General features: G+C 42.1%; 1 protein-coding gene across 4 annotated transcripts in view; it reads left to right on the forward strand.

Moving 5' to 3' along the window:
* Positions 1 to 20,004, forward strand: part of LOC106582631 (receptor-type tyrosine-protein phosphatase T) — a 593,162-nt gene that overhangs the window by 185,539 nt on the left and 387,619 nt on the right. For 3 of the 4 annotated variants that reach the window (XM_045705246.2, XM_082967334.1, XM_082967333.1), the window contains exon 1: positions 7,391 to 7,590. In XM_045705246.2, the coding sequence (XP_045561202.2) occupies positions 7,443 to 7,590 (148 nt within the window). In that variant the 5' untranslated portion in view covers positions 7,391 to 7,442. Of the gene's footprint in view, positions 1 to 5,604; positions 5,687 to 6,572; positions 6,689 to 7,390; positions 7,591 to 20,004 lie in introns of those variants that run through there. The other variant, XM_082967335.1, reaches the window with a different exon arrangement.

Genomic DNA, 20,004 nt, shown 5'->3' on the forward strand with positions numbered 1-20,004 from the left:
CTTATGGGGAACAGTGGGTTAACTGCCTTGTTCAGGGGCAGAACAACACATTTTTACCTTGTCAGCTCGGGATTTAATCCAGCAACCTTTCAGTTACTGGCCCAACTCTCTAACCACTAGGCTACCTGCCGATGAGGGGGGGGGGGAAACTATTTAATCAATTTTAGAAAATTGCTGTAACGTAGCAAAAGTCAAGGGGTCTGAATAATTTCCGAAGGCACTGTAATGTGCAGTTTGTCCAGAACAAATCAGCACATATCACACTTAGATGTATACGGAGGGAAAGTGTCAGTATCATGCATGTCACACTCTTCTTGCTCAAAGTTGAGTAGAGATTGACTGCATCATTATTGGTCTTTTGTGTGAAGTATTGATGTGTTGAAGGTACCAAACTGTCTGTTCAAATAGTTTTCACACAGTTTGGACACTCATCTGTACAACACAAGACATGCAAGCAGTGGTCTCTTCACCGTCACCCTTGTCAAGAACAGAGGCTTGGAAATGCACAGTATTAAACAGAGCCATGACTACATGGAACTCTCTGCCACCCCATGTAAGTCAAGCTAGCAATAAAACCAGTTTAAAAAAACAAAAAGAACACCTTACTGCACAAAGGGGACTGTGAAGATACAGCCATTTTATATATTATGTTTAGTATTTTGCACTGTACTATGTACTAGACCAAGATATTGTGTGAATGTACTGATATGTAGGCTATGTGTGATATTTTATATGTCTGTATTTTAGTCCTTGACTAATAATGTTCTTTACTATGTCCAGGGTTGGGTAGGTTACTTTCTAAAATGTAATCCATTACATTTTAATAGTTAATTGTCCAAAATTATAATCAGTGACATAACATTTGGATTACCCAAACTCAGTAACGAAATCTGATTACATTCAGTTACTTTCAGATTACTTTCACCTTAAGAGGCATTAGAATAATACACACATGTATGTTACTAATTGAACAACATCTATTGCAGGATAAATCAATGATAAAGTTTACATAGCTGGCCATATATGGATGTCAAATTTTTCTTTATGGTTTGGTTATATAGGCTTCTACTAACCCATCACTTTCTACTACATATAATAATACGATTAAATTCTATCTTTACATTAAAACCAAAGTCAATCAGAATTTGAGTCATTCCATTAAATGTTATACCCCTTGATCTTCAAGAATAGGATTTGGAAATATGGAAGTATAGATTAGCTAAAACTAAGGACTTATTAGCCAGCCCCACTCTGTTGTTTATGCTTTTGTTGGCATGGAGGACTAATTGGGCTCATTGATTTGAGTTTAAAAATAAATGCTGCGCTCATGGAATGGAAGTGCTATTTACATGTGAAGAATTAATGCCATATGCTGAATTTTCTATAGGCCTATTGTTTACCATTTTGTTGGTGACACTTTGATATCTTGATAATATGCAGCTGTTTAAAAGGCAAATCCACAGATGAAACAATAACAAAACGGTCGCCACGCCTCTGTTTTGGCAAAAAGTTGAGGGATGGGCGTGGAGAAATGTTTCCACTCTTAGATTAATAGACAGCGCTAAGGATATCCATGATATAAAAATATTGTTTTAACCATGTTATGAGGCTATACATTGTTTGTTTACATTTAAGTAAAACAAGCTTATATTTTGGGTTCTCATGGAGTGTGACAGTTGAACTAACCTCATGAGGCATTTATAAGTTATATTCTTCAAGAATCAATGGATATATATATAATTTCAAAAATGGATGTAGTAACTACAGATAGACTTAAAGGGGCAATCAAAAGTGTGAAAGTTTGAGCATGTCCATTAGGACTATTGACTTTTTTGGATCCGCACTATGCAGCTGTTGCAAGAGCACATCTTTCACTGGCTGTCCACTGGTTTCAAAACAATGATTGATAGGCTGCTTAAATTTACTGAATTTAACCATTAGTGGGTTTAGATTTGTAAACAGCCATCCACAAAAACCACAATCCGTAAGGAGCCAATAGCGAAATGAGAACGCAGCAGTGTGGTTCACATCAATGGCCGATGTAGATATCAATAATAAGTGATATCCGTATGGCCGTAGACTACACCACTGCTGGCATCATTACATTTACATTACATTTACGTAATTTAGCAGACGCTTTTATCCAGAGCGACTTACAAATTGGTGCATTCACCTTACGATATCCAGTGGAACAACCACTTTACAATAGTACATCTATATCTTATTTTTTTTTTTTTTTTGGGGGGGGGGGGGGGTAGAAGGATTACTTAATCCTATCCCAGGTATTCCTTAAAGAGGTGGGGGTTCAGGTGTCTCCGGAAGGTGGTGATTGACTCCGCTGTCCTGGCGTCGTGAGGGAGCTGGTGAAAGAGAAAGCATTTCCTTGTTACTAAAGCCTACTTTAATGTATAGTTTCACCAGGTTATCTAACTGCAGGCATTTCAACAGTGGAACACACAGCAACAGGAAGCCAGGGAGTTAACCAAATCCCCTACTTTAATCTTTAAATATAACTAACTTTATTCTCAAAATGTTGACTTGATTCTCGAAATGTAATTGAGATAATTCTCGAAATATTGCCACTTTTTTTAAGTACTATCCATGCAAGAACAGAAACTCGAAGTACCACCACCCATCGACATGTATTTATTATTTCTGTTCACTTGGTGCTAATACTCTTCTGTACAACACCCCATAATGTCAGTGGAATTGGGTTTTTAGAAATTGTAATAAATTAATAGAAGAGTAAAAGCTGAAATGTCTTGATTCAATAAAGTACTTAACCCCTTTGATAGGGAAAGCCTAAAAAACTTCAGGAGTAAAGATTTGCTTAACAAGTCAGACATTAAGTTGCATGGACTAACTCAGTGTGCAATAATGGTGTTTAACACGATTTTTGAATGACTACCGCATCTCTGTACCCCACACATAAAATCATCTGTAAGGTGAAGTAATTAATTACACTTTGGATGGTGTATCAAGACACTCAGTCACTACAAAGATAAAGGTATCCTACCTAACTCAGTTGACGGAGAGGATTTCATCATGAGGCCAATGGGGATTTTAAACCAGTTACAGAGTTAAATGGCCGTGATAGGAGAAAACTGAGGATGGAGCAACAACATTTGAGTTATGCCACAATACTAAGCTAAATGAGTGAAAACAATGCATCCTGTTTGCAATAAGGAACTAAAGTAAAACTGCAAATAAAATGGCAAAGAAATTACTTTTTGGTCCTGAATACTGTACTAAGCATTATGGTTGGGGCAAATCCAACACAACACATCACTGAGTACCACTCTTCATATTTTCAAGCATGGTGGTGTCTGCATCATGTTATGGGTATGCTTGTCATTTGCAAGGACTAAATCATTTTTGGGGGGATAAAATATTAGGAATAGAACTAAGCACAGGCAAAGTCCTAGAGAAAAACCTGGTTCAGTCTGCTTTCCAACAGACACCAATACATCTTTCAGCAAAACAATAACATAAAATACAAGGCAAAATATACACTAGAGTTACTTACCAAGACAACGTGGAATAGTCCTGAGTGGCCTAGTTACAGTTTTGACTTAAATCGTCTTGAAAATATATGGCAAGACTTGAAAATAGCTGTCTAGCAATGATCTGCAACCAACTTGACAGGGCTTGAAGAATTTATTTAAGAATAATAGGCAAATATTGTATAATCCAGGTTTGCAAATCTCTTAGAGACTTACCCAGAAAGACACACAGCTGTAATCGCTGCCAAATGTGATTCTAACATGTATTGACTCAGGGGGTTATCTAATCAAATAATATTAATGTATTATTTTCCATTAATACAAAAATACATATACACTAGCGATCAAAAGTTTGGGGTCACTTAGAAATATCCTTGTTTTTTAAAGAAAAGCACATTTTTGTCCATTAAAATAACATCAAATTGATCATAAATACAGTGTAGACATTGTTAATGTTGTAAATGACTATTGTAGCTGGAAACGGCAGATTTTTTTAATGGAATATCTACATAGGCGTACAGAGGCCCATTATCAGCAACCATCACTCCTGTGTTCCAATGGCATGTTAGCTAATCTAAGTTTATCATTTTAAAAAGCTAATTGATCATTAGAAAACCCTTTTGCAATTATGTTAGCACAGCTGAAAACTGTTGTCCTGATTAAATAAGCAATAAAATGTGCCTTCTTTAGACTAGTTGAGTATCTGTAGCATCAGCATTTGTGGGTTTGATTACAGGCTCAAAATGGCCAGAAACAAAGAATTTCTTCTCAAACTCGTCGGTCTATTCTTGTTCTGAGAAATGAAGGCTATTCCATGCGAGAAATTGACAAGAAACTGAAGATCTCTAACAACACTACTCCCATCACAGAACAGCTCAAACTGGCTCTAACCAGAATAGAAAGAGGAGTGGGAGGCCCTGGTGCACAACTGAGCAAGAGGACAAGTACATTAGAGTGTCTAGTTTGAGAAACAGATGCCTCACAAGTCCTCAACTGGCAGCTTCATTAAATAGTACCCGCAAAACACCAGTCTCAACGGCAACAGTGAAGAGGCGACTCCAGGATGCTGGCCTTCTAGGCAGAGTCCCTCTGTCCAGTGTCTATTGGCCTGTCAGAGATATGGGTTTTCTTTGCAACACTGCCTAGAAGGCCAGCATCCTGGAGTCGCCTCTTCACTGTTGAGGTTGTGACTGGTGTTTAACATTCTGTATAAAAAGCTACCCATTTAGTTATTTCCCCCAAACCTAACTTATTATGAGCAAAGCAACAACCTTGGAGGCTTTTGCTATGACTAAAACACCTGACTATACCTGTGGAAGGAGGCTCCTCTCCGCCTCCAGCCCTCTCTCTTGTCCTTTGATTTGATTTATTTATTTAACCTTTATTTAACTAGGCAAGTAAGTTAAGAACAAATTCTTATTTACAATGACGGCCTAGGAACAGTGGGTTAACTTCCTTGCTCCCTTGTTGGGCAGAACGACAGATTTTTACCTTGTCAGCTCAGCTTGATGAGCGAGCTGAGCCAAGCCAAGCTGTACTGGGCTGGCCTGGTTACACATCAAACATAGTTGTAGGAACGTGCTGGAAAGGACAATATGAAAATAAAATATCAGATTCGGGTTCGGGTTGGCCCTATAATGTGAAATACGTATTTGTCTCTCTCTGCCCACAGAGACCTGAAGGCCTGAGTCACTTTTCCCAGTCTGGCAGCCTTCACCGAGAGCCCTGTGTGAGCCCCACATGTCCCGAGCACATGGCACTGCTCTACTGGCCTGCACATTCTGCCAGGCCCATATGTGAACAGCAGCAGCAATCCGCCTGTATTGTTTGTTAATTATGACGTGAAGATATTGCTGCAGCTGTCCCAATGGAAAGAGCTGCTGTCAATGTGGCGACAAGCTTGCATTTTGAAGGGTGTGTAGTTAGAGATGGAGAATGAGTAGTGTGTTGTTGACAGCATTGTGGATGCCGTTCTTACAGGGTGTCCAGTTGAGTTTTGCAGGGGTAACGAAAAATGCCTGTACAAATTGTGTTTCTCACTCTCTCCTCTCTCTCCCCACTCCCATCTCTCCATCTCTCTTCCTCTCCCCCTCTGCGGTAGGTGATATTCGAGTCTGTATCCGTACAGGGCCATCCAGGGTTCATCGCGGTGGACGAGGTCCGAGTGTTGGCCCACCCATGCCGTAAGTGACACTACCCCATGGAGCATCATCTGGTCTCACACTCCTGGCTAGCAGACTGTGTATGTGTGTTGGTGTGTGTGTGTGTTTGGTGTGTGTATGTGTGTGTATTTGGTGTGTGTGTGTTTGGGAATGGGGGACACACAGACTGAGGGGAATGGGGGGAGGACGAGGTAGATAGCGGAGCACAGAAGAAGGAACAAACTCAGGGCCTTCATCATTCAAAGCTGACAGAACGTCTTTGCCTCACATCTTTGGACTCCTCCAAGGCACTCAGTGTCCTAGATGTGTTCTCTTTCTTTCTTTCTCTTTCTGTACTTAGACTTAGAGCTTTGCCTAGGAATTAGGACAGAGCACTCAGTGCTGAATTCAAATAAGATTAGAAAGTTAAGGTAAATAAATTGCAGAGTAAAAGAATCCAGTCGGTTTTTTTCTTCAATGGGGGAAATTAACGTCAAGATAAATTCACATATTGAAATGATCAGTGAATACACTATTAGGCCTACATTTCTAGGCGCGGTGAAAATGAGATTAGGGGATGCCGTTTCAATGCCGTTTCAATGCCATACAGAGCAGCCTCGGTTAATTTGCTTTTCAGCTGGACATTAGTGTGCACTGAGCAGACCAGGGGAGACAATTCTACGGAAGGGAAGGAAAGGTGACCTGAAATCTTAAGTAACTTTAGATTTTAGAACGAAAAGAAAAAACAGACTGATCTACAAAACACTGTTTTGTTGGCAATTTAATGTTGTGTGTATTTGTTTTCTTTATTCCTCACATAACTCAGCTTTCTCAATTACTCAATGCATGTTAAACAGTTGATACAGTATGTGTTTGTGCTTATGCATGCCTAGTCATTGTATTGAGTGTGTTTCCCGCCCCTTTGCAGGGAAAGCACCTCACTTCCTGCGGCTGCAGAATGTGGAGGTGAATGTGGGCCAAAACGCCACCTTCCAGTGTACCGCCGGGGGGAAGTGGTCACAACACGACCAACTGTGGCTACAGGCGAGTTGCTTCCCTTCGGCCCACTATAGATGTCATCCATCTTATCCCTCTAACCTTAAAGCTGCAATCTTTAATTAGAAAAATAACAGATGGCAGCCGTGCCTGAGGGATGGGGCTGGAGAAGTAACCAATCTCAAATTCATAGATATAGCTGTGGATGCATCCACCTTTAGTGACTAGCTTCTGTAGCTTTTTCAATCATGTAGAGTACACAGGGCATTTTAGTTGATTTCTGTTGCAATGTTATGAACCCACCCTTGTGAATTGACACTTACAGCATGGTCCAGTTCCTTGCTGTACTTGCACAAACACTGTAATAGTATAAACTCTGTGGGGAAATCCATACAATCTGTGCCCTGAGTATAAAGTGTTGTTTTGATATGGACGACTGCCTCTCTATCAGCCACCAATGTACTGCACTAGCATGTTTTCATCTTATAGTAATGGAATTTGCAATGGAGTAGTATCCAGGGCAGAAAAAAGTATCAGGTACATGCTAGAATAAATTACTTTTGGGAGATTGTTATAGTCAAGTTGATATCGTAAGGAAAAAGTGCTGTGAAAAAGTTGCAGTTTCTGACAAACATTAACCATACTGCTGGTTTCTTTGGTTAACAGATTTCAATGTCCATATGTGGAGTTTGTCCTTTTTTTACCATACAAACGTGATAAATACTCTGTGTACAAGTGTTAGTAAGAAAGTGTCTGTCTGTCTCTCTCTCTACAGCAGTGGAATGGTAAAGACACAGCCCTCATGGTGACGCGGGTGGTGAACCACCGGCGTTTCTCTGCCACCGTCAGCGTCGGGGACACGTCTCAGAGAAGCACCAGCCGCTATCGCTGTGTCATCCGCTCCGATGGTGGCTCCGGGGTCTCCAACTACGCAGAGCTAATCGTCAAAGGTACGGCTAACGTACCAACAGGTTACCTGCTAAAAGCTAGCAGGTAAAAGCTAACGGCTAGGCTACCGGCTAGGCTACCCTAATCCCAGGCTATTACCAGTCACTCAGAACTCCGCTGAGTTCCTCCACAGTCATCTGAGCAGCAAACCCCTCATTATTTCAGCCTCCATCAGCAGTGTGCATTCCATTCCACTATTTCCCCCTTCTCCCATTTACTAATGCATACTAACTTCGCCTTGAACAAAAACAAAGAGAACATTTTGGTTAAGGGAGTGGAAAACAAGGGTTGCTTCACAGATAGCGTAGACTGCTGGGTAGTTGTTGGGTATTGTTTCTTCTGAGAAAGAGCTAATTAATTGACAGGGCACTGTAAATAATCTGAAATAGCCTATATATTTGTTCTATCACTTCTCCCCTCAGAAAAGGAGGACTTCTTGGTATATGGCTCAGAAAAACATGCCTTTACATGAGCTGATAAAACTTAGTTGCAAGCTTCTTTCGTAGCACGGTGTTGTAGAACGAGTGTCTCATGAAACACATTCCAGACACTGGTACATCTTGCTATCTTGGCATAACTGTGATGTGACAGAGAAATATCAGCTAGCTAGATAGGCTAGCCAGCTGCAGCTATTACCAAGCTAAGCTAGCTAGCTGCTGTCAGGTTGGTTAAACACAAGGTCAACACAGGCTTTAGCCAACACCTATAAATTAATTAGCAAATAAAGTCCTCCACTTCAAAATGTCTCTCCATAGCAAAGCTAACACTATTCTGTACCAGTACCCCCTGTACCGGTACCCCCTGTATATAGCCTCGTTACTGTTATTTTATTGTTTCTCTTTAATTGTCTTTTCTTTTTTCTATTTTTGCCTTTTTTATATATATAATTTTTTTATTTTCATACATCAGTTTATTTAGTAAATACTTTCTTAACACTTATTTTTCTTAAAACTGCATTGTTGGTTAAGGGCTTGTAAGTAAGCATTTCTCTGTAAGGTCTACCCTGTTTTATTCGGAACGTGACAAATGCCGATTTGATTTGACTTATTCATGATAACGGTTACATGGAGAAAATCGGACCTCTCTGAAATAAAAATGGATGTTCAGAGAAATATATTTCACCTAAACCCCCCATTAATGCACTTCTTTTTAGAAATGGTTCTTCATCCTGTAAGCATTAGCTGTCAACAAAATAATTTTTATAGTGCACAGAGCTGCGGGCCAAAAGGTTGTGGGTTCGCAGACCACCGTGGACAACAGTAGGGGTGGAAAAATGTCCTTTATACAAAAAGCATTGCATGAATCTATCATGGTGTTTGCAAGTCCGATAAAAAATGTGCCTTTTATAAACATTTCATGCAATTCTACGTAATTTTACATATATGCACAATCTTTTTTAATACCACACAGATTACCAAAATGACAGGCTAAGAATGGACAGAGATAGGCCAAGGTGTTTATCTTATCATATTTCTCTATTGCCAAATCAGTGTGTCTTGTTTGCAAAGGAACTGTCCCTGTTAGCAAATAATGAAATCTGAGACGTCATTAGGAATCTGAGCATGGTACTTTCAGAGTAGCCCTACCGACACAGCTTTAACTGCTGGCTACTCTTCTTCTGTTGCTTCACCCAATGAGAGAATGTCACAATTATTTCCCCAAAAGCTGTCTGGCTTTAAAATGTTCTATTGTACAGAAAGTAAATAACTTAATCAACTGATAGTGACAGAATTATTTTACTTATCAAGCAAAGTAAAAAAAAAAATCTCAGATATAGAAGGTTGTAGCTCAGCCTCTGAATGTCAAAGAAACGAAACAATATACACTGAACAAAAATATAAACGCAACATGCAACAATAGTTAATTTAAGGAAATCAGTCAAATGAAATAAATGCATTAGGCCCTAATCTAGGATTTCATATGACTAGGAAAACAGATATGCATCTGTTGGTCACAGATACCTTTAAAAAAAGGTAGGGGCGTGGATAAAAAAAACTGTCAGTATCTGGTGTGACCACCATTTGCCTCATGCAGCGCGACACATCTCCTTCGCAAAGAGTTGATCAGGCTCTTGATTGAGACCTGTGGAATGTTGTCCCACTCCTCTTCAACGGCTGTGTGAAGTTGATGGGTATTGGCAGGAACTGGAACACGCTGTTGTACATGTCGATCCAGAGCATCCCAAACAAGCTCAATGGGTGACATGTTTGGTGAGTATGCAGGCCACGGAAAAACTGGAACATTTTCAGCGCCCAGGAATTATGTACAGATCTTGCAACATGGGGCCGTATATTATCATGCTAAAACATGAGGGGATGGTGGCAGATGAATGGCACAAAAATGGGCCTCAGAATCTTGTCACTGTATCTCTGTGCATTCAAATTGTCATCGATAAAATGCAATTTTGTTTGTTTTCAATAGCTTATTCCTGCCCATACCATAACCAGATTGCCACCATAGGGCACTCTGTTCACCAAAATGCAGTCAGGTCAAAATCCTGGTGAGGACGAGAAGCACACAGATGAGCTTCCCTGAGACGGTTTCTGACAATTTATTCACTTTGGTTGTGCAAACCCACAGTTACATCAGCTGTTCGGGTAGCTGGTCTCAGACAATCCCGCATGTGAAGAAGCCAGATGTGGAGGTCCTGGGCTGGTGTGGTTACACGTGGTCTGTGGTTGTGAGGCCGTTTGGACGTACTGCTAAATTCTCTAAAACAACATTGGAGGTGGCTTATGGTAGAGAAATGAACATTCAATTATCTGGCAACAGCTCTGGTGGATATTCCTGATGTCAGCATGCCAATTTCACGCTCCCTCAATACTTGAGACATCTTTGGTATTGCATTGTGTGACAATACTGCACATTTTAGAATGGCATTTTATGGTGCTCAATACAAGCTGCACCTGTGTAACGATCACATGTTTTAATCAGCTTCTTGATATGCCACACCTGTCAAGTGGATGGATTATCTTGGCAACGGAGGAATTCTCACTAACAGGGATGTAAACAAATTCATGAAGAAAATGTGAGAAAATATTTTTGTGGGTATGGAAAATTTCGAGGATATTTTATTTCAGCTCATGAAACATGGGACCAACACTTTACATGTTGCGTTTATATTTTTGTTCGATGTACAGTACATTCGGAAAGTATTCACACCCCTTGACTTTTTCCACATTTTGTTACATAACAGCCTTATTCTAAAATGGATGAAATAGTTGTTTCCCCCCTCATCAATTTACACACAATAACCCATAATGACAAAGCAAAAACAGGTTTTAATTATTGTTTGCAAATTTATAAAAAATAAAATCCTGAAATATCACATTTACATAAGTATTCAGACCCTTTACTCAGTACTATGTTGAAGCACCTTTGACAACGATTACAGCCTCAAATCTTTTTTGGTTTGACGCTACAAGCTTGCCACACCTGTATTTTGGGAGTTTCTCTGATTCTTCGCTGCAGATCCTCTCAAGCTCTGTCAGGTTGGATGGGGAGTGTCGCTGCACAGCTACTTTCAGGTCTCTCCAGAGATGTTAGATCGGGTTCAAGTCTGGGCTCTGGCTGGGCCACTCAAGGAAATTCAGAGACTTGTCCTCAAGCCACTCCTGCATTAGTTTGTCTGTGTGCTTAGGGTCGTTATCCTGTTGGAAGGTGAACCTTTGCCCCAGTCTGAGGTCCTGAGCACTCTGGAGAAGGTTTTCATCAAGAATCTCTCTGTACTTTGCTCCATTCATCTTTTCCTCGATCCTGACTAGTCTCCCAGTCCCTGCCACTGAAAAACATCCCCACAGCATGATGCTGCCACCACCAGGTTTCCTCCAGATCTGACGCTTGGCATTCAGGCCAAAGAGTTCAATCTTGATTTCTTCAGACCAGAGAATTTTGTTTCTCATTGTCTGAGAGTCCTTTAGGTGCCTTTTGGCAAACTCCAAGCGGGCTGTCATGTGCCTTTTGCTGAGGAGTGGCATCCATCTGGCCACTCTACCATAAAGGCCTGATTGGTGAAGTGCTGTAGAGATGGTTGTCCTTCTGGAAGAGCTCTGTCAGAGTGATCATCGGGTTCTTGGCTCCCTAACCAAGGCCCTTCTCCCACGATTGCTCAGTTTGCCTGTGCGGTCAGCTCTAGGAAGAGTCTTGGTGGTTCCAAACATCTTCCATGTAAGAATGATGGAGGCCACTGTGTTCTTGGGCACCTTCAAAGCTGCAGACATTTGTTGGTGCCCTTCCCCAGATCTGTGCCTCGACACAATTCTGTCTGTGAGCTCTATGGACAATTCCTTCAACCATTGGTTTGGCTTGGTTTTTGCTCTGACATGCTGTGACGGCCCTGAATTTTTCTGAACCGTCTCAGTGCTTCTCCTTCCAATAGGGCACTTTCCCTTTAATTCTCAATTAAATAGTGCTTCTCCTTCCAATAGGGAGCATTCCCTTTATTTCCCAATTAAATAGCCAGCATCAGCTGCGCAAAAGTGGGGTTGTGATGGAGACATGAATGAGGATGTGTTCAACCCTCAGTTCTGAAGCGTCTCTCTTCCGTTTGTTGTGTTGCTTTAAAAGTGTGCTTTGTGTAGCCTAATAGCAAGTTTACCCAGGACCGGATCCACTCTTTGCGTCTGTGGACTACACCTCTCCATTGTTCTTCATGGCCTTTCTCCGCTGGAGATCTGTCGGCAGATTGGCTTGTCTGACTGACCGACTGACTACAACCTTTTTGTATACGGTATTTCATTTGTTTTGGTGTGATGTATATCGTGATGATTTATGTAGTTAGTTGTAGTTGAGGACTTATTAAGATGTGATACGCTTTATAGTTGTGTGGTAAAATATTAGTTATTTTGATTGTATGATTGACTCTGGGTTTACACTACACTGGTATGAACGGACAAACATTGCGTGACTAAGGTCACTTGAGTTCCCTGAACTTGTTTACCGGGCTGGACTCTTTTTTTTTTAGGCCCGAGGTACAGGACATTTCTGGAGGAACCAGAGCTCTTTAAAGCTCATTATTTGTTATATTGTTGTGTGTGTGTGTGATCCTTTATGTTGTTAATACAACCCACACAAAAGAATACAGTTGTTTTTGAAGTTCTTTCCAATGTTTTAAGGGTTTATGAAAAGTGTATTTCCATCCTGACTTTTACATGAGTCCTTTGTATTGGGGTAGACTTGACGGACCAGATGGGACTCATTCCCTCCCAAACCAAAAGGAGAAACCAATATTTTCTCTGGTCGGCACAACCTACCTGGCACCCCTATAAACGATAACCTCAAGTCAAAACCGTTACAATGAACAGTCAACTGTGGGACCTTAAATACCCAGGTGTGTGCCTTTCCAAATCATGTCCAATCAATTGAATTTACCACAGGTGGACTCCAATCAAGTTGTAGAAACATCTCAAGGATGATCAATGGAAACAGGATGTACCTGAGCTAGGGTCTGAATTATGTAAATAAGGTGTTTCTCTATTTTATTTGCAAAAATGTCTATAAACCTGTTTTCGATTTGTCTTTATGAAGTATTGTGTGTAGATTCATTAGGGAAAAATACAATTTAATCCATTTTAGAAAAAGGCTGTAACGTAACAAAATGTGGAAAAAGTCAAGGGGTCTGAATACCTCCAGAGTGCACTGTATATCCCCAAATACATTTGCGTCACATCTTTCCGGGTTATTTTACAGCTTGTTTCTAGCATATACCTTTGCAGACCAAAGCACTGTTATAGATCATTTTATGTAATCAGATCAATTTTATTTTCTTCTAAATCTTAAGCAATTTTAAAAGGTAGGCCAATGGCTTTTATCAGGAATCAAGGTAATACCCAGATTCAGACACGTCGAATTGACAATGATTTAATATTCTAACAGGGACAGGCAAGGGTCAGTAAACCAGAGGTGAGGCAATGGTACCGGACGGCCGGCAGGCTAAGGGTAGGCAGAGGTCAACAATCCAAAGGTGGGGCAAAGGTACAGGTCGGCAGGCAGGCTCAGGGTCAGGGGCAGGCAGCGTGATCAAGCAGGCGGGCTCAGAGTCAGGACAGGCAAGGGTCAAAAGCAGGAGAGAAAAAAAGAGTGGAAAAAGAGAGACTGGGAAAAGCAGGAGCTGAGAACAAAAACGCTGGTTGACTTGACAAACAAGACGAACTGGCCACAGACAAACAGAGAACACAGGTATAAATACACAGGGGATAATGGGGAAGATGGCGACACCTGGAGGGGGTGGGGACAATCACAAGGACAGGTGAAACAGATCAGGCTTTGACAGTTTTAACTTAGCCTACCTCCATGCCAATGATGGGCTGTTACTTAAAGTGTGCATGGTGGGAGGAGGAATTGACTGACAAATCTATGGATATACAGTGCCTTGAGAAAGCATTCATACCCCTTGACTTATTCCACATTTGTGACCAACTGCCTCGATTCGGTCTTATGTAGCGACATTTTAAATTGTGTTTTTCTTACATTGGATAAAAGTAGAGACTCAGAGCTAGAAAATGGTATATCATACACTAAACTTGTAACCCCACTTTTGGGCCCTTGAATGTTTTGGTAAAGCTACTGGAGAGTTCTTCTTTATCAACACCCATTCATCATTCACACCCTCTTAAGCCTTAGCCCCACCCATTTCTTTAAGTCCATTTGGTAAACACATGCTATATCAAATAACATCTATGTTCACAGAAGGTGTAAATGGTACAGTGAACTGGTTACTTGCATAGTAGCAATCTCAAAACAGCAAGTGTCCAGATCAAATTGTTTATAAATATTATATCATTATTAGATGACGCTTACATGACACATTTGTTTAAATTGATGTGTCATGTAAAGGAAACGCTATAACCACCCCCTAGCCACATCTAGCTAAGTGTATCGGTCACTATTGTCTAGACATGTACACATGTTCATGTACATATGTGCACATGTACACGTGCTTCTACACCTGCATTGCTTGCTGTTTGGGGTTTTAGGCTGGGTTTCCTCTCCTGTGAAGTAGTGACGTGCGACATACGCCTAGTTTCCTGAAACGAGCCATATTTTATTGTGTTACAGCCTGAATTGAAAATGGATTAAATATATATATATTTTTTGTCATCCATCTACACACAATACACAAAATTTTGCACATGTATTGAAAATGGAAGACAAATATCTAATTTACATAAGAATTGACACCCCTGAGTCAATACATGTTAGAATCACCTTTGGCAGCGATTAGAGCTAGGTAAGAGGTTTGCACACCTGGATTGTACAATAGTTGAACATCATTCTTTAAAAAATTATTCAAGCTGTGTCAAGTTGGTTGTTGATCATTGCTAGACAGCCATTTTCAAATCTTGCCATAGATTTCCAAGCCAATTTAAGTTAGGTCACTCAGGAACTGTCAATGTGTTCTTGGTGAGCAAATCTAGTGTATATTCTGCCTTGTGTTTTAGGTTATTGTCCTGCTGAAAGGGGAAATGTGTGCTTGAGATTACAAGCCCATATCTGCATTGCTCACTGAGGTAGAAATGGATGTTCATGACCAAAAGTACTCTGGAAAGACGGTGTAGTAAAGCACAAAATGAGCAGCTGGAATATGGAATACTTTACTGTATCTCTGACTCATTTTGGTATCTCACAGATCAATGGTAAAGTACTGCTTTGATTGGAATTTTGATCGCCCAAATAAGATCTGAGTTGTTTTATTCATATCGAAGTCTGATTTAATTAAACCTCTATCTGAAGGGATTGAGATCAAATGCGTTCAGACCCCTATGGGGCGCAATGTAAACCCATCAGACTGAATTAGCTTTAGGGGCTTGGGGAGGTCAGCCAAGGGGGAAATACTGGATGTATGGGAGCCATATGAGATCAGCCAAGGATAGGATTTAGGTTTGGTGGAAGATGCATCTGATGACTGGTAGCAAATCAAGTTCCTCCATGTTACAGTATACAGTAGCTTATCTGTTATTGACTTTGACCTGTTCTGTATGTTCATTAACACAGTACGTAATTTTGTTTATCTGTTGGCCCCAGCTTCATATTCAGGCCCTATGTGTAGCTAACTGACCCTCTCTGCCCATTCATCGCCATTTACCCGTTGTTGTTGTCTCACCCTTTGTTGTCTTAGCTCTCTCAATCAACACCTGTGATTTCTTTATGCCTCTCTCTAATGTCTATATATATACTGCTCCAAAAAATAAAGGGAACACTAAAATAACACATCCTAGATCTGAATTAATGAAATAATCTTATTAAATACTTTTTTGTTTACATAGTTGAATGTGCTGACAACAAAATCACACAAAAATAATCAATGGAAATCCAATTTATCAACCCATAGAGGTCTGGATTTGGAGTCACACTCAAAAAGTGGAAAACCACACTACAGGTTGATCCAACTTTGATGTAATGACCTTAACAAGTCAAAATGAGGCTCAGTAGTGTGTATGGCCTCCACATGCCTGTATTACCTACCTACAATGCCTGGGCATGCTCCTGATGAGGTGGCGGATGGTCTCCTGAGGGATCTCCTCCCAGACCTGGACTAAAGCATCCGCCAACTCCTGGACAGTCTGTGGTGCAATGTGGCATTGGTGGATGGAGCGAGACATGATGTCCCAGATGTGCTCAATTGGATTCAGGTCTGGGGAACGGGCGGGCCAGTCCATAGCATCAATGCCTTCCTCTTGCAGGAATTGCTGACACACTCCAGCCACATGAGGTCTAGCATTGTCTTGCATTAGGAGGAACCCAGGGCCAACCGCACCAGCATATGGTCTCACAAGGGGTCTGAGGATCTCATCTCGGTACCTAATGGCAGTCAGGCTACCTCTGGCGAGCACATGGAGGGCTGTGCGGCACCCCAAAGAAATGCCACCCCACACCATGACTGACCCACCGCCAAACCGGTCATGCTGGAGGATGTTGCAGGCAGCAGAACGTTCTCCACGGTGTCTCCAGACTGTCACGTCTGTCACATGTGCTCAGTGTGAACCTGCTTTCATCTGTGAAGAGCACAGGGCGCCGGTGGCGAATTTGCCAATCTTGGTGTTCTCTGGCAAATGCCAAACGTCCTGCACGGTGTTGGGCTGTAAGCACAACCCCCACCTGTGGATGTCGGGCACTCATACCACCCTCATGGAGTCTGTTTCTGACCGATTGAGCAGACACATGCACATTTGTGGCCTGCTGGAGGTCATTTTGCAGGGCTCTGGCAGTGCTCCTCCTGCTCCTCCTTGCACAAAGGCGGAGGTAGCGGTCCTGCTGCTGGGTTGTTGCCCTCCTACGGCCTCCTCCACGTCTCCTGATGTACTGGCCTGTCTCCTGGTAGCGCCTCCATGCTCTGGACACTACGCTGACAGACACAGCAAACCTTCTTGCCACAGCTCGCATTGATGTGCCATCCTGGATGAGCTGCACTACCTGAGCCACTTGTGTGGGTTGTAGACTCCGTCTCATGCTACCACTAGAGTGAAAGCACCGCCAGCATTCAAAAGTGACCAAAACATCAGCCAGGAAGCATAGGAACTGAGAAGTGGTCTGTGGTCCTCACCTGCAGAACCACTCCTTTATTGGGGTGTCTTGCTAATTGCCTATAATTTCCACCTGTTGTCTATTCCATTTGCACAACAGCATGTGAAATGTATTGTTAATCAGTGTTGCTTCCTAAGTGGACAGTTTGATTTCACAGAAGTGTGATTGACTTGGAGTTACATTGTGTTGTTTAAGTGTTCCCTTTATTTTTTTGAGCAGTGTATGTATATATATATATTGTTCTTAACTGACTTGCCTAGTTAAATAAAGGTAAAACAAATAAATATATATATTTACTTGTTTTACCTTTATTTAACTAGGCAAGTCAGTTAAGAACAAATTCTTATTTTCAATGACGCCCTAGGAACAGTGGGTTAACTGCCTTGTTCAGGGGCAGAACACCAGATTTCACCTTGTCAGATCAGGGATTCGATCTTGCAACCTTTCGGTTACTAGTCCAACGCTCTAACCACTAGTCTACCTGCCGCCCTAAATATGCCTGGTTGATCTTTTATATGTCTTGTATACTGTTGTTTAGGGCAGCTCTCATTGTTTTATTTTACTGCGGAGCCCCTAGTCCTGCTCAACATGCCTTGTCCCATCCCCCACACATGCAGAGACCGCACCTAGCGCCTTTAGTACACTTCGCCAACCCTGATGTCCTAGCCGTGTCTGAATCCTGGCTTAGGAAGGACACCAAAAATTGTGAGATTTCCATCCCCAACTTCAACATTTTCCATCAAGACAGAACTGCTAAAGGGGCGGAATTGCAATCTACTGTAGAGATAGCCTGCAGAGTTCTGTCATACTATACAGGTCTATGCCCAAACAGTTCGAGCTTCTACTTTTAAAGATCCATCTCTCCAGAAATAAGTACCTCACTGTTTCCGCTTGTTATAGACCCCCCGCAGCTCCCAGCTGTGCCCTGGACACCAAATGTGAATTATTGCCCACCATCTATCTTCAGAGCTCGTACTGTTAGGTGACCTAAACTGGGATATGCTTAACACCCCGGCCATCCTACAATCTAAGCTAGATGCCCTCCATCTCACACAAATTATCAAGGAACCTACCAGATACAACCCCAAATCCATAAACACGGGCACCCTCATAGATATCATCCTAACCAACATGCCCTCCAAATACACCTCTGCTGTTTTCAACCAGGATCTCAGCGATCACTGCCTCATTGCCTGCGTCAGTTATGGGTCCATGGTCAAACGACCACCCCTCATCACTGTCAAACGCTCCCTAAAACACTTCTGCGAGCCGACCTTTCTAATCGACCTGGCCCGGGTATCCTGGAAGGATATTGACCTCATCCCGTCAGTAGAGGATGCCTGGTTGTTCTTTAAAAGTGCTTTCCTCACCATCTTAAATAAGCATGCCCCATTCAAAAAATGTAGAACTAAGAACAGATATAGCCCTTGGTTCACTCCAGACTTGACTACCCTTGACCAGCACAACAGCCACCCTGTGGCGTACTGCACTAGCATCGAATAGTCCCCGCGATATGCAACTTTTCAGGGAAGTCAGGAACCAATACACACAGTGAGTTAGGAAAGCAAAGGCTAGCTTTTTCAAACAGAAGTTTGCATCCTGCCGGACTAATTCCAAAAGGTTTTGGGACACTGTAAAGTCCATGGAGAATAAGAGTACCTCCTCCCAGCTGCCCATTGCACTGAGACTAGGAAACACTGTCACCACTGATAAATGTACAATAATCGAGAATTTCAATAAGCATTTCTCTACGGCTGGCCATGCTTTTCACCTGGCTACCCCAACCCCGGCCAACAGCTCAGCAACCCCTGCAGCAACTGGCCCAAGCCCCCCCCGCACCCGCTTCTCCTTCATCCAAATCCAGACAGCTTATGTTCTGAAAAATCTGGATCCCTACAAATTAGCTGGGCTAGACAATCTGGACCCTCTCTTCCTAAAATAATAAAAGACAGTACTCTGCAGCCGTCTTCATCGACCTGGACAAGGCTTTCGACTCTGTCAATCACCATATTCTTATTGGCAGACTCAACAGATTGCTTTCTCTAATGACTGCCTCACCTGGTTCACTAACTACTTCTTAGATAGAGTTCAGTGTGTCAAATCGGAGGGCCTGTTGTCCGGACCTCCAGACCTGTTGTCTTTTACTCTCTATGGGGGTTCAATTCTCGGGCTGACTCTTATCTGTATATATCAATGATTCTTTGATCCACCTCTACGCAGACGATACCATTCTGTATACATCTGGCCCTTCTTTGGACACTGTGATAACAAACCTCCAACCAAGCTTCAACGCCATACAACACTCCTTCCGTGGCCTCCAACTGCTCTTAAATGCTAGTAAAATGAAATGCATGCTCTTCAACCGATCGCGCCCGCACCCGCCCGCCTGACAAGCATCACTACTCTGGACGGTTCTGACTTAGAATATGTGGACAACTACAGTTTAGCCAGAATCCTAGGTATTTGTAAACTCTCCCTCCAGACTCACATTAAGCATCTCCAATCCAAAGTTAAATCTAGTATCGGCTTCCTAATTCGCAGCAAAGCCTCCTTCTCTCATGCTGCCAAATGTACCCTCGTAAAACTGACTATCCTCCCGATCCTTGACTTCGGCGATTGTCATTTACAAAATAGCCTCCAACACTCTACTCAGCAAATTGGATGCAGTCTATCACAGGGCCATCCGTTTTGTCACCAAAGCACCATATACTACCCACCACTGCGACCTGTATGCTCTTGTTGGCTGGTCCTTGCTACATATTCGTCACCAAACCCACTGGCTCCAGGTCATCTATAAGTCTTTGCTAGGTAAAGCTCTGCCTTATCTCAGCTCACTGGTCACCATAGCAACACCCACCCGTAGCACGGGCTCCAGCAGGTATATCTCACTGGTC

The sequence above is a fragment of the Salmo salar genome, chromosome 22, assembly GCF_965601325.2.
Source record: "Salmo salar chromosome 22, fSalSal1, whole genome shotgun sequence".
NCBI classification, from domain to species: Eukaryota; Metazoa; Chordata; class Actinopteri; order Salmoniformes; family Salmonidae; genus Salmo; species Salmo salar.